This window comes from Zonotrichia leucophrys, chromosome 2 (genome assembly GCF_028769735.1).
Source record: "Zonotrichia leucophrys gambelii isolate GWCS_2022_RI chromosome 2, RI_Zleu_2.0, whole genome shotgun sequence".
In the NCBI taxonomy this organism is placed as follows: domain Eukaryota; kingdom Metazoa; phylum Chordata; class Aves; order Passeriformes; family Passerellidae; genus Zonotrichia; species Zonotrichia leucophrys.
In genome coordinates this window covers 111,147,275-111,161,490 of record NC_088171.1, presented here as the reverse complement: position 1 = coordinate 111,161,490, position 14,216 = coordinate 111,147,275, and the positions used below count along the sequence as shown (strand labels likewise).

Genomic DNA, 14,216 nt, shown 5'->3' with positions numbered 1-14,216 from the left:
TTCCTAATGTCCAATGTAACCTCCCCTGGTGTGACTTGGGACTGTGTCTTCTTGTACCTGGGAGAAGAGATTGACCCCCATCTCACTAAAACCTCCTTTCAGGTGGTTGTAGAGTGTGATAAGGTCACTCCTGAGCCTCCTTTTCTCCAGGCTAAACCACCCCAGCTCTCTCAGACACTCCTCATCACACTTGTGCTCCAGACCCTTCACCAGCTCTGTTGCCCTTCTCTGGACACACCCCAGCGCCTCAATGTCCTCCTTGTAGTGAAGGGCCCAGAACAGAACACAGTATTAAAGGTGTGACCCCACCAGTGCCAAGTACAGGGGGACAATCACTGCCCTGGTCCTGCTGGCCACACTATTGCTGGTGGAGGCCAGGATGCCATTGGCCTTTCTGGCCATTTGAACACTCTTGTATGAAAACTGAAAAACACTTTAAAATATATGTAAGCACAAATACAAATAAATTTTGTGAAATTTGCTCCTTTAAGCTGCCATGTAACTGTTAGTCATTAAGGTATTGAGCATCAAGGAACTTAAAATGCCTTAGGAATCCACCCCACAAGAGGTCTGAAGGCTCAGAGGGTCCACAACACCAATGGATGGGCAAAAAGCTCTATGGACACTTTTCAGCACTTGAAACTAATTGAAACTGATGTAAAAATGTTCCAAGAGCACTGGGGGCAGTTAATTATGAGTGTCTTTCTAAAACTCATGAAGGAAGTGGCATTTAGTTTAAGAGCTGAGGTAAGGACAGAAAAATTACTTGATATCTGGAGCAATTATTTTATGAGCAGTTGTAACCTGTTGGTATTGAGGGGGCTGTTGTGCTTCACTGTGCTGTCATCAGTGTAATTTTCCTGTACATTATATATGGCAGTGGTGAATTGTTTTGGAGAAAGCTACTGCTTTTGTTGTGCTCTAATTCTTTGTTTCTCTTCCTTTCTCAATCCTTCTAGACTCCATAGATGGGAAACATGCTCGAAGGACTCAGTCCAGCACTCCCCTGGGAGAACTATTTGACCATGGGCTGGATAGCTGGGCTACCTCCATTTTTGTGCTTTCCTTTTTTTCCGTCTGTTCCCGTGACAATGGGAAGAGTGGAGTTTCTGTATATACAATGTATATATATTTAAGCATTGTTTTGTTTAACTTCATGTGCTCACACTGGGAGAAATATAACACAGGAGTTCTTTTTCTTCCTTGGGGATATGATATAAGCCAAGTGGTAAGTATTTATCATCCCTGTTTTGGTTTTGGTTTTTTAACTATGTAATTATTTTCATAATATCAAAGCAATAGAAAAATAGAGTTCAAGGCGAATATATTTGGCTGAGATATTGAAATATGTGAAATTGCAAAACCCTAGAAATAATTCAGAAATATTTTCTATATTTGCAATAAAGGGCTGCTCTTGAGCAAATTGTCAGCATCAGTGATTCATTGCTGTGCAGGAGAAAAAGGCTTGCAGCAAGCCTAGCAGCCAGACAGTGCCCATGAGAATGTCATTTAACTGCATTTGATTTGTGGTATTAACAAAAATTACTATGCTATCTGAAGCTATAAGCTATTTTCTCCCCAATACCAGATTGTGAGGCACGATGTGAATTAGTCCAAGTAGTATCTGTTAACAGTAATTACACAGTTATATACTACCAGACCTTCTCAATTCTACTTCATTTTATAACAAATGTGGTAATGGAAATGCAGAGAGAGGTAACTGTTGTCAAGTAAGTTCTACCTTTGAAAACCAAGTCAGTCATCATGGATGTCAAAAAGTCATAGACATTCAGTAAGGTGAATTACTTATTGGCCCACAGTCAGTACCAGCTGAGTTCTTGTCTGGTTTTCAGCCCTGTGGACATCTTCAGAAAGCATGCCCAGGGCACCAGAATGAATGGTGTCTTCAGTGCACAGATGAGTAGCAGTATTAACAAGCTTAGTGCACTTCCAAAGGCCCAGCACCCCTGTGGGCTGGCTTATCTGTCTCAGATAGCCAAAGTTTGCAGCCTGAAGAGCACAGTCAGTCTTCTGAGCTTCCTGTTACAGGCACGAGATGAAAGGTACAGCCAAATAATTGAAAATAAGTTTGACAAATACTCAAATATGTGTTTTAATGGAAATACAGTATTCAAATTAATAGCTGCAGATGTAATGCTGTAAACATAATCAGAATCCAGTGGTTTGAGAACAACTCAGAGATGGTGGTCCAGCTGTGGTGCATCTGTGTTGTCCCCTAGAAAATAGGTTTTGGGAGAAGGAGTTGGCTCAGGACTAAGACATTAGGCAGCCAGCTGGTCTGCAAGTTTCAGCCATGTCTGTAAGGCTTCTCCCTGAAGTTCTTCCAGCAGGAGAGGAGTAGCTGTGTTCAAGCCTGTTTCACTGGTTCCTCAGATGTTCACTGTACATGTGAAAGTTCAGAAAGCTCTGCTGGATCACTGCAGCATCCAAACTGTGTTAGTGGTTAAATCTGGGAATGGGTATCAACTAGCAGAGCAGTACTGATAACTCTGTCACTGCCTGTTAGTGACCTGTGCCTGTAGCCTGTTTTTAATATCTCCCTGCCTGACAGATTTGTGGTGAGGCTGAATATCAGTAAAGTTTGTAAACTGCTTTGATTAACTGGGATGCAAGGTGCTAACAAGTGCTGTTTCCTGTTCCCCTCTGATGCTGAACTGCTGTCCTGCTCACTTGCTTTTCAGTGCCTTCTGTGATGACTTAGTTACAGTCAAAGTGATAAGCTTGTAAACATGAGGAATTTTTGATGCTCTTTAGCACAGTCATGAGCTGGTAGAAGACTGTACTATGTAAATCTCTGTATGTCAGTTTTCTCATCTGTAAAAAAATAGCTGTTGTGATTGCCTATGAACTGAGAGAAGGCAATGTAGCTTTGCAGCTCTAGGTGGTATTTTTACATTAATCCAAAATACACTACATATACACCAGAAAGTACAAAATATTTTTTCCCAGTTCTACTGACTAGTCTCTTAAAAGATCTTAATTCCCCTAAATATTTGTTCTTGTTTTGTAAACTCATTCATCAAATTTATATAATGTGTGTTCTATTAAAGATAGCTCTTCATCTCCAGTAACTTAGAGGATACTGGGGACAATAGCAAATGGCTGATGATGAGTAAGAAAAGTTATGTTTCCCTTGCTGGTTTTTTTCCCCACTGCTTCTCTGCCAGGTATTCCCACAGTCACATTTAGAAGCAGAGAGTGTGAAAGCACTCACTAGCTGCTTCCAGACTGATTCACAATGTTTAGCTAAGTATTTCCTCCACGGCATTCCTGCAGGAATTGGATTGCTGCAGGAATGTGCCTCTCTGTCCTGTCTTCAGTAATTTCACCTACAACTTAATGCTGTTGCACTGGCATGTCGGACACTCGGGTGGTCTGGTCCCCTGCTTTTGCTTTTAAACTTGTTGGCAGTCAGGAGCTCAAGAAAACCAGTAGTTACTGTAGTTACTGTCAGCGTGCAGACAGAGGACTGATGACCTTAATGAGCTGTTATCTGGCATGAGGCTCCCAGGACCCTGCTGCTGAGTCAGCTCTGCTGCACACAAACTCACCCCTCTCCCGGGCTCTGCCTCAGCTGTGCTGGAGAAAGAGCTGCTGTTCCTCGTGAAAAATACCTTCTTATAGACAGGGAAATCTGTGGGAATTATGCACATCACGTTTTCCTGGGACTTGATGACTCATCAGAACTGGTAACCCAATTAAGCTAGCTGGGCTGTAATTGGCACTCCAATTAGCTTTGATTACAGCAGACAATCATTTGCAGGAAGCTGTGGTTTGTAAACTTGAAAAATGGCTGTAATGTGTCTGAGAGATGCTTGGTCAGAGGACCATTATGTTTGTGGATCCAGAAACAAGGTGGCGGCAAATGCAGCGGGGAAAGCTATTCCTGTCTCTCCTCCCTCCTGCACAAGGATCTATCCTGTGCTGATTCCTGAGCAGCAGAAAAAGGTGCAGGGAAAGCAGCTTCTGTATCATAGCATCTAGACAATTTTTATACACTTTTGAGTAAGCACACCTATTGGAAACCCCAAAAGTCTGAGGAAAAAGCAAAAAAATTAATCTCTGCTATGATCGATGAGAAATTCCCTCGGATACATCTTGTGGAAATGAAGACTTTTATTTTTGTCACAAGACAAACCAAAGAAAGCTAATATCTGCAAATTAAGTTTCTTGGAGGAAAAAAAAAAGACAAAGCTTTCCTGAGAAATTAACATTTCTGGTTTCTTGCCATATGTTAATTTTCACAGACATCGTCTTGTTTTGTTTTAAAAAAAGATCTGTTTTCTTTCTGGAGAATTTAATATTACCCTAATGAAATAGTTGCCTAATCCTGCTGTTGCTTTTCATAAGCCACTGCAGTTGAGTTCATAGCAGGGGAACAAATTTTTCCTTAATATGATCTAATGATACCTCTGCTCCATTGGTGCTGCCTTATGTGTAACAGGAGATACCCTTTATATTCTTAATTAAGACTTTTAAAGTGAAGAGCTGTGTGAGAGCTGCAGTGACCCAGACAATTCCACTCTCCTTCCTCTCCCTCTCCCCAGCCAAGAGGAGCAGGCTCAGAAGAAGCTCAAGCAGCAAAATCCCAAAGGCAGCAGGCAGCTGTCTGTGGCCCAGCCCCTGCCCTGCAAGGAGAGAATGACCAGAAATCCCACAGATAGAGAGAGTTGTGCCTGAAGGGATGGGTGCTTGGACCTTGAGCCCCAGGGGTTCAGTCTAAGATGCTTTCCCAGCTGCTTCTGCCTGATGGCTTTGGGCAGTACCACCGAGAGCCTCTGGGAGAACCCTCTGCCTGCCTTGGAACTCTGAATAAATGGAAGTACACGATGCCCCTAGCAACTGAAACATTGTAGGATTTCCTTTTCTCCTCCCTTTCAGTCAAACTGGGGAAGGTTTCTTTCATGGGTGCCATAGACCAGGTTTTCTTTTGACAAGATTATTTACAAAACCCGTGCTGAAATATGTTCCATATGATCTTTTCAAGGGAGATACTGTGGCAGCAAATGTTTCAGGGGCTGGCAGAGAAATCCCAAACAATGCAAGTGCAAATCACTTCTTGAAAAAATTTCTACCTCCTCTGAGGGGCAAAACCCCTTTTCTATTAAAAAGCAAAATAAAGGTGCAAATATGTTATTCTTTGGTCACATTAACAGGATTCACAATTTAATTTCAGTTGAAAGGATATTCACTTTCAGAGCTTTTCTAATTTGAAGTGTCTGTGGAAAGCAGAGCCTTTCTTGTGAAGAAAAAGTATTATTACTTAATTCCAAAGTTGGAGCACAGTGGAATTGTTGAATTAAGAGAAGTGACAGCAGTGAGGAAGCAGTGCTGGCCAGACCATGGTGTTTGCTTCAAGCTGCCTCCAGACAGGGCTGGAAACTGATCTCAGTACTCAGTTACCTGAGGGAAGCCCCATGGTGTACCCATGGGAAATCTGAACAGAAGAACCTGCTGTGCACAGGCTTTTTGTGCAGCAGGCTGCTTCATTCTTAACCACTTGGTTATGATTCCCCACAAACCTTTCTTGATTAATTAATCTTCCATGTGCCTTTAGTTATTTGTCTGTAATGTCTAAATGCAAAGTCATCTTTTTAGGGGAAATTTTCCAAAGTCTACAATTTGCAACCTTCAATTATTTATTGAAAGAAAAAAAACTGAAAAAAAAATAAAGTGGAAAAATTGCACATCACATTAAAGCTAACTCCTATTGAAATAGCTTGTAGGAAATAATTCTTAGTCTTTTAGGCAAGTGTCACATTTATTATCAGAAGAATGAAGTATCCTTGTATTTTAAATTACTTTGCTTTCTAGATGTTTATTTTGAGCATTGTGTTAATGGAAAATATTTCAACACACGAGCAATTAATACTATAGCAATATGCTAGTGAAATTGAATATTACAATAAAATTAATGTCGGGTTTTTGTGGAATCATAAAGAATTTTAAAGCATATCCATGATTTTTTAGAAGATGACAAAGTCTTTGATTTTTTATTTCATCATGTAGGATATCACACAGCATACTAAATGTGCCTGTGTGTAAAAAAGAAATGATAAATCAATGGTAAGAAAATAAATGGATGTACAAACACAATCTAAAATATTGTGGTCACAAAACTTATACCTGAAATAGTGAAAAGACAAGGAAGAGATGGTGATTTTAAAATACCAAGTATTTTAGAGAAATAAAGAGAAATAGGGAAGAGGCTAGAAGGTAGAAGACTTTGAGGGGTTATACTGCTTTGTGTTTATATAGAATTTTCCCAATGCCACAACAAAGAATTATTCTGATTTTACACAGGGACAAATTTATTTTGTAAATAACAGGACTGTTATTTACAAAATTGTGGCAAGATAGGGAGCCCCTGCTCAGAATCCAGCTGTCTTGCTGTCAGCTATATCAGAGAAACTACAAATTAACACCTTGCATTTCCACTTCTTTCTCATCATAAGTATTCCTCATCCTCATAGAGAAGGTCTTGGAAAGCCAAAAATATTCCTGGTCAGATGCTGCTGAGAGTTGGAATCCAAGATTGTACCCATCTACATTACCTTTCTATATAGTTCTCACTTGTGGTATTGTGGGACGATGCCAGGCACCCACCAAAGCTGCTCTGTCACTCCCCTCTGCAACTGGACAGGGAGAGAAAATATAATGAAAGGCTCATGAGTTCATAGAAGGACAGGGAGAGATCATCACAAATTACTATCATGGGCAAAACAGACTCAGCTCAGGGATTTTAATTTAATTTCTTATGAATCAAAATCAAAGCAGGATAATGAGAAGTAAGACAAATCTTAAAAAACACCTTTCCCCTACCTCTTCCTTCTTCCTGGGTTCTGTCTCCACTCCCCACTGGCACAGGGAGACAGGGAATGGGGGTTATGGTCAGTTCATTACAGGTTGTTTCTGTTGCTCCTCCGGAAGAGGAGTCCTCCCCCTGCTCCAGAGTGGGTTCCTCCCATGGGAGACAGTTCTCTGTGAACTTCTCCAATGTCAGTCCATCCCACGGGCTACAGTTCTTCATGAACTACTGCACCATGGGTACCTTTCCATGGGGTGCAGTCATTTAGGCACAACCTTCTTCAGTCCTGTGGGTCCCCCACAGGATCACAAGTCCTGCCAGGAAACCTGCTCCAGCATGGGGTCCTCTCTCCATGGGTCTGCAGATCCCTGCCAGGAGCCTGATCCAGCAAGGGCCTCCTGCAGGTTCACAACTTCTTCTCAGGCACCCACCTGCTCTGATGTGGGGGCTTACAGGAGCTGCAGGTGGATTTGTTCCCCCCTCTGGATGTCCATGGGATGCAGGAGCACAGCTACCTCACCATGGGCTGCACCATGGGCTGCAGGGGAACCTCAGCTCTAGTGCCTAGAGCACCTCCTGTTCCTTCTTCTGCACTGGCCTTGTTGTGTGCAGGGCTGTTCCTCTCCCACATTCTCACTCCTTTCTTCTCTGGCAGCAATTACAACTGCACAATATGGAGTTTTTTTCCCTTTTAAAATATGTTATCCCAGAGGCATTGTCATTTATGGGATAGGTGCAGCCTTGGCCAGTGGTGGGTCCATGCTGGAGCCATCTGCCATTGGCCCTGCTGGACATGGGAAAAGCTTCTAGCAGCTTCTCACAGAAGTCACTCTTGTAGCCCCCCTGCTACCAAAACTGGCCACACAAACCAAATACAGTTATTTAATTTGGAGTTCTCATTTTACAAAAGGCTGCTAGAGACTACATTTATATCTGAAAAGTACTAAAGCTTGCTTATGGTAGAGAGATAAGTAAAAAACTTGACCATCTTTTCTAAAGTAAAATTATTCAGTTGAACTTAGGAACATTGCTTTACTTTTTTTTTTTCCCACCAGCAGTGCCTTTAAAGTAGTTTATATTGCTGATTAACAGAATTAGGCTTTGCTAGTAATTTTGACAATCTTCAATTTTTTGCTAGTATAGCTTAGATCAAGGGACACAGCCATTTTCTTATCCTTCAGGCTTTCTAAAGGACATCTGCTTTCTAAAGCTGGAGACTGCTTCAATGTAGTCAAAGTGACGAGTCCTTAAAAAACAACATACTAAAATTCTGGAGCCAAGGAGTGGGTTTTTTCATATGCTACATCTGTTAAGAGGCAATCTCAATCTGGGAGTCTTGCATCACCAAATCCCAGGGCAGGGTATTCCCTATGAGAGCCCATTGCATCCACACCCCTGTTCCTAGACATGCACTGACATCTGACAGGGATGCTCATGACTGCCCTGCCAAAAGTACTGACTGTAATAATGCTTAATACTAAAGTTCCTCTTTTATCACCTGCCAAAAATGTCTGTTCAGGATTCAATGTGTGAGAGTAAATTCAGGCTCCATCAAAGCCAGTTGGAGTTTTGCCATCAACTTTGATGGGGTCAGGATTCCATCCATCATGTCTTATGGGTAAGGGAATGCAATTTCTTCAGGAAGCCAAATGTTAGCTCTGATACAGTGGATTGCAAAACCCATTATTTGTGTCCTTAACTTAGACCAGAATTTGACTCACTCTCTTCAGTGGCCCAAGACACAATGGCACTCACTGATGCCTGCTCCTCCTTGCTGCAGATCTGTTGTGCTGCTTGTTCTTGCAGAGGCAATTCAAACATCCAGTTCCACAACGCAAAATCCAAGCAAAACCTTGTAAAGACCTACATACTGACAGGGCAAGAATCTTGGTTTCAGATACAGAGAAGTAAGTGAAGGCAAATGTAGTATTATCTACATGTAATTGAAGTTTAGGCAACATCAGCATTCTGCTCTTAATCTGTGATCTTTAAAAGCCTGGTAATTAACAAAGAGATTTTCAGTGTATCATCTTTGAGTTAAAATTTAACAGAAGACCAGAAATGTGCTTGTTGAAGTTCAAATGGAGAAAACACATAACATAGGGGAAAAAAGTGTATTAAAAAACCTAATTAAGAAATAGTAAAATCTGTAACACAAGTAAAGCTGGAAACCATTTTTTCATCCCATAGTAAGAAGCTGCACTGAGAGGAAAATATAAAGGTTACTGAATGTTACCTGGGAATTAATAGATGAATATGTAGTTTTCTAAATGGCATTGTAATTAACATTGTTATTTTCATTTATAGCTAGCTTAGCATGAAACATATAGCCTCTTATGGGTCCTGTGGCAAAACCAAACAGCTGAGAACAGAGCAGGCTAGAGAAAGAGAAGGGCAGCAGTCCCTCTAGCTGGGTGCTCCTGAGTCTTGTGGATATGTCCTTTCACTCCTAATGACATCTATGTGATTCTTTTTGTGTCCTTTAATGAAGTTATCTGTCAAACAAATTCAAAATCAGGGAAGACTTCATCTCCTCATTCTTTTTATTTCTTCACATTCAATTGAATGCTTTTATTATTTTTCATTATTGTTTCAGATGGGCTTAGGGTTTTTCTGCCCCTTTCTCAGTTATTCAGATATGATCAGATATGGTCATTGCCACTCAGATATGATCAGTTAAGGGCAGAGCTGCAAAAATAACCACATTGCTAATTCTGAAGTCTGTACCCAAAAACAGGAAAGTGCATGTGTAGTGGGGAGACCTGGCAATAAAAGTGGATTTAGGTATTTTGAAAAGGTAACTCAGTAGTACCACATACAAACAGATACAAACACGGGGAAGTTGCTTGCTTACCATATTTCATACATTTTAAATAATTCTCTTGGTAACCCTGCAAGTGGCTTCACTGCTTAGAAGTAATTGTTTTGTCATGGCAGCAGAATGTAAAGTAGGGACAGGTGGTAACTAAACAGATTTTTTTTTAACTTTTGCATTTGTACTAAGATGATAAGTGAAATTCTCTGCCTTTAGATGTAAAGGATTGAAAATCAGTTATCTTTTTTTTTTGTAGGTGTTAATAGCAGCATATCTGCTCACTGGTACTGTTGGTGTGGAGGTCTGGCAGAAGCCTTTGCTGTTTGGTTATTATATTACAGATGTATTAGTTATCCTGCTTATCGGTAAGTGTCCAGATCTATACAAAAGTGTGCTACTTTTTAATAATTTGGATTTGATATTTTTTATACTTCCCCCCTTTTTTTTGGTTTTACTTTTGTACGTGTTGGCTAGTCCAAAAATACATGAATAGAGATAATTAAAAGGGTTAATACTGGAAAACTTTAAAAAAGTAGATAATTTTGGAAAATTTGTTCCTTGCTGAATTAGTGTATACCGCACACAAATAATATAGAAAATACTCCATATTTTATGCATGTGCAGTTCAGTGCAGTGTGCTGGCTTGCTGGGCTCCCAAAGTCTCAGGAACTCCTCATATCACTCAGATAAAATGTCACTTACATTTATGTATATTCTAAGTTCAGTGTTTTGGCCTGGAGCACATTATGTTCCAAAACATTATGTGCAGGGGGAATGAAGACATTATTTAAATAACCTTAGATGCACAACTGTAAATATGAATAAGAGCCAGGTGGTTTCTAAGGTCTTCTTTAGAAATCTTTTGCAAAACAGAAGAGATTTATTTTCCATACACAGCAATAGCCTATTTGGTCGTTATTTGATACTGTCAGTTTAGTTTGAAATGAGCATTGAATGTTTTTTGACTGCTATATCAAGACTGAGAACAAGATCAGTTACATTTTAATGAGTTAGAAATATAGAAGTCTTCGCTGAAACTCTGTGTGTGCAAAATGTCTTTGATGTGTTGCTTGGAAGGTGAAGAAATTAGCATATGCATTTTGGAGATTTTTATATGAGCATACAAGTGGTGAGAAGAGGGCACCACAATACTGTTTGACACAAACACTCTAGGCTTGCATCCCCAGAAACATCTTCTGCCCTGGGGCCAAATGGAGGACTTGGTTATAGGTGCTTCCCCCATGTCAGCCATTTGAGCATTTTGCACTGATGTGTGCTCTCACAACGCCTCTCCTTATCGCAAGGTTGTCAGCAGGTAGCACCTCTTCCCCCAGCACTGTTTCCCAGAATTCCTAGGTTAGAAAGGACCTGCGTTCGGGCTGTGCTTTCTAATGAGCAGTGTCTGCAAGGACGTGGTTTTGTGCTTTACCCAAAAAAACCAACAGTGTGTGACCAGGATGATACAGTCTTTTTCTAGTCAGACCTGAGAAAAAGGCACTCTGAGAAAAAGGAAGAAAGGAAGGGGGAAAAGACAGTGGTTGCCTTTTCAATAGTCAGTGAATTATTCACCTTTGACAGAGGTGTAGCTGCAGACAGGAGTGATTTGTGCTCTTTTAGCAGCCCTGCAAGCCCAGGGCAGATGGATGCTGGCTCACCCGGAATAGGCAGGTCAGGGCAGCGCTAGGGCCAGCAGAGACCAGCCCACTGAACACACCTGGTCTGTGCTGCACACACCAGTGCTTGGTTCCTGTCACTGACACATGACAGCCCATTCAGGGACTACTCTGATGGCTTCCCTTGCACTTGGGAAGCCATGGATGAAGGTTTAATTCAAACTGTTCAACATAGTAGGAATGTTTGTGGAAGGGCAGCATCTCAGCGTTATCAGATATGCAGGCAGGAGCATCCTTTTTCATACTCTGCCAGAGCCAGCTGCAAAGCAATGCTTGATGGACTGTCCCATTAACACTAGAATGAAGTACTGCTTCTGTCTTCTGTCCTCTTATGGGTAACAGAATAAAATTTCTTCAGGAAGCCAAATGTTAGCTCTGGTGCAGTGGATTGCAAAACCCATTATATGTGTCCTTAACTGAGAACAAAATTTGACTCTCTGTCTTCAGTGGCCCAAGACATAGAAGTCAAAGAAGTACTGCTTCTGTCTTCTGTGGTATGCTTGTATGAGTGGATTTGTGAGCACAGAATAGTATTTCTTCCATCATTGTCCCAAGCAGAGTAGGCTTAAGTAGGAGCCAAAAGGTTTCTCCAAAAACCTTGTCTCTAGCACACTATGCACAATGGCATCTTTTGCAACTTAGTTGAAGTTAAATATGGGTTTAAAGTATGCAAAATAATAGTCTTGGTTGACTCTATATTACAGAATCATCATAGTTCTTAGTAAATCTCTTAGAATCTCTTAGACAAGACAAAAGTAGTATCCTTAGTATCCTCTTAGACAAAAAGTAGTATCCTTCCACTATGGACATGCTGGTCCAGAAAGCACTGCCATTTCATATTTGAATCTCAGCTCAGCAGTAAGGTGATTATCATTGGGTAGCCTGTGTGCAGTGACTAGGGATATGTGAAATTTTTAGAAGCTTGTGCTAAATTGCAGGACCCCACTGTGACTGCAGAAAAACTACCTGTCTAACCTACACCAAGCGCCCAGCAGCCAGGAATATTCAATTATTTTCTCCCTTAGAGGGACTGCAGCAAGTGTGTCTTGCTCAGACAGAACCATTTGTATCAGAGAGCCCACTCTGGCTGGCTCAGTTAAATGCCTTTGTGGCTAGTTAAAAACAAAGCGGGCCTCTGATGCTTTTTACAAGCTAGTTTCCCAGGATCCTGAGAGGAGCCATTAAACCATAAAAGGCTGTGCTTAACCATCTGATGGCATTTAGTAGTCACCAGTGGTCCTTCTAACAACGGACCTGTAGCTGCTCCATCAATACTTGGCATTTTTTTGGTGCTTTTACTGTTATGTACACAACAGAAGTTCAGCTGCTGAGCCTTCGCTTCTCTGAGAGCAGCTGGGCTTTAGCCCCTACCTTCTCTGGTAGGAACAAATCCAAACAAGATGCTCAAGAGTGTTTTTCAGATGTCTTTCCTGGAGTTTTCTGGGAAAAAAAAAATCCATGTATAACCTCAGGATGAACTCTGCAAAAGCACCTCTTCAGAGGAAGCCGTGGTATCACCAGGTGACACTCACTCATTGAAAGTAATGGAGCTTTTATCAGGTGCCAGAACACACAAAGATATACATAAAAGTGCAGCAGTACTGGTGTTTAGATTAAATGTTTTAGGAAAGAGATCTTTATGTATGTTCTTGGGAACTCTCTGGCACACTGTGAACACCTGTAGGAAAGCCAAGTCCTGAGCTGCTGAGCAGTGACCTCAGAGGACTACCCTGTGAAACAGAGAAACTTCAGCATAGTATTTTATGGGAATTTGTCAGCTACCCAGCAAACACGATCCTGTAACTTTCACTGGCAGTGAATGCAATTCCATCCTTCAGCTGCAAAACACACACCTAGCTGGACCCTGGATCAAGGAGGAAGGGATCAATCCCTCTCCTGTTTGCAGAGCAGCTGACCTGGCTGCTGGGCAGAAATGCCTTTTCTCTCCCAGCAGGGGAGCAGACAGACCCTGATAAAGTTATGTGCCTGTGTGCTCATCTGCAACTAATTACTGTGCACTCATCAGGGCTCCTGGGGATGACACTCCAAGAGCTCTCTTGGGATTTAACCACAATTGTCCCACAGCATTATCTGGCTAACTAGGGTCCCTTCAAAGGGCAGCACTGGGGTGAGAGCTATCATTTATTTTCACCCCTCCAGGGCATCCCAAATGCCTAACATTCCCTGTCACTGTGCTATCAGGTTGAGAGCAATATGAAATATTTACAATAAGCATTTTAAAGCAGTCAGTTCTGCACATAAATTCTAGTACCACAAATGATGCTGTGGACTTTGTGAGAAGATTTTCGCTGACAGGTAGGCATCTGTAATTCAGGGAGCAGCATTACTAATTGATGATGGTTTCTGTCTCACGTTGCTATTAAATGACCTGTAGGTGCATGCTCTGCAGGAAGCATTTCTCATTTCTCTCTCAAGTTTGGGACCTTCATACTTGCTCTGTATGAAGATTTCATAATGTCTAATAAAATTTGAGTTCAGGCTACAATCCTTTCCTAGAGAAAGGAAGATGGAGACATGCATCTTACTGGAAATTTCTTTTGGTATATTCTTTTGTTCAGAATTGACTGAGGGCTTGGAAGTTGTGGTGGGATGTACAGAAACAAGCAGAGTTAGCACATCAGCTTCATTTACTTAGGAAGGCAAGTTGGAAAAATGATGCCTGGATGCACAGAGTTTCCTGCTCCTTCTCAGTATTAATTGCAACCACAAGAATAGACTTCATGGGAAAAGAATCACTTAAGCATGGAGTGGATATGTTATACTTCATCAGTGTGTGGCACAGGGGGCAGACTATTCTGTAACCCAGACATGATGTGATGTTCGAGTGTACTATGTGTGGTCAACAGTGCCCAGATCTGGCTACTGAAAACTGTGGCAA

The 14,216-nt window shown here is 41.4% G+C and overlaps 1 protein-coding gene across 1 annotated transcript in view; it reads left to right on the top strand.

Moving 5' to 3' along the window:
- The window catches only part of LOC135444418 (ethanolaminephosphotransferase 1-like), a 56,595-nt gene that overhangs the window by 25,535 nt on the left and 16,844 nt on the right, over positions 1 to 14,216 (top strand). The window contains exons 5-6 of the mRNA XM_064706064.1: positions 960 to 1,228; positions 9,901 to 10,009. Coding sequence (XP_064562134.1) covers positions 960 to 1,228; positions 9,901 to 10,009 — 378 coding nt within the window. The remainder of the gene's footprint in view (positions 1 to 959; positions 1,229 to 9,900; positions 10,010 to 14,216) is intronic.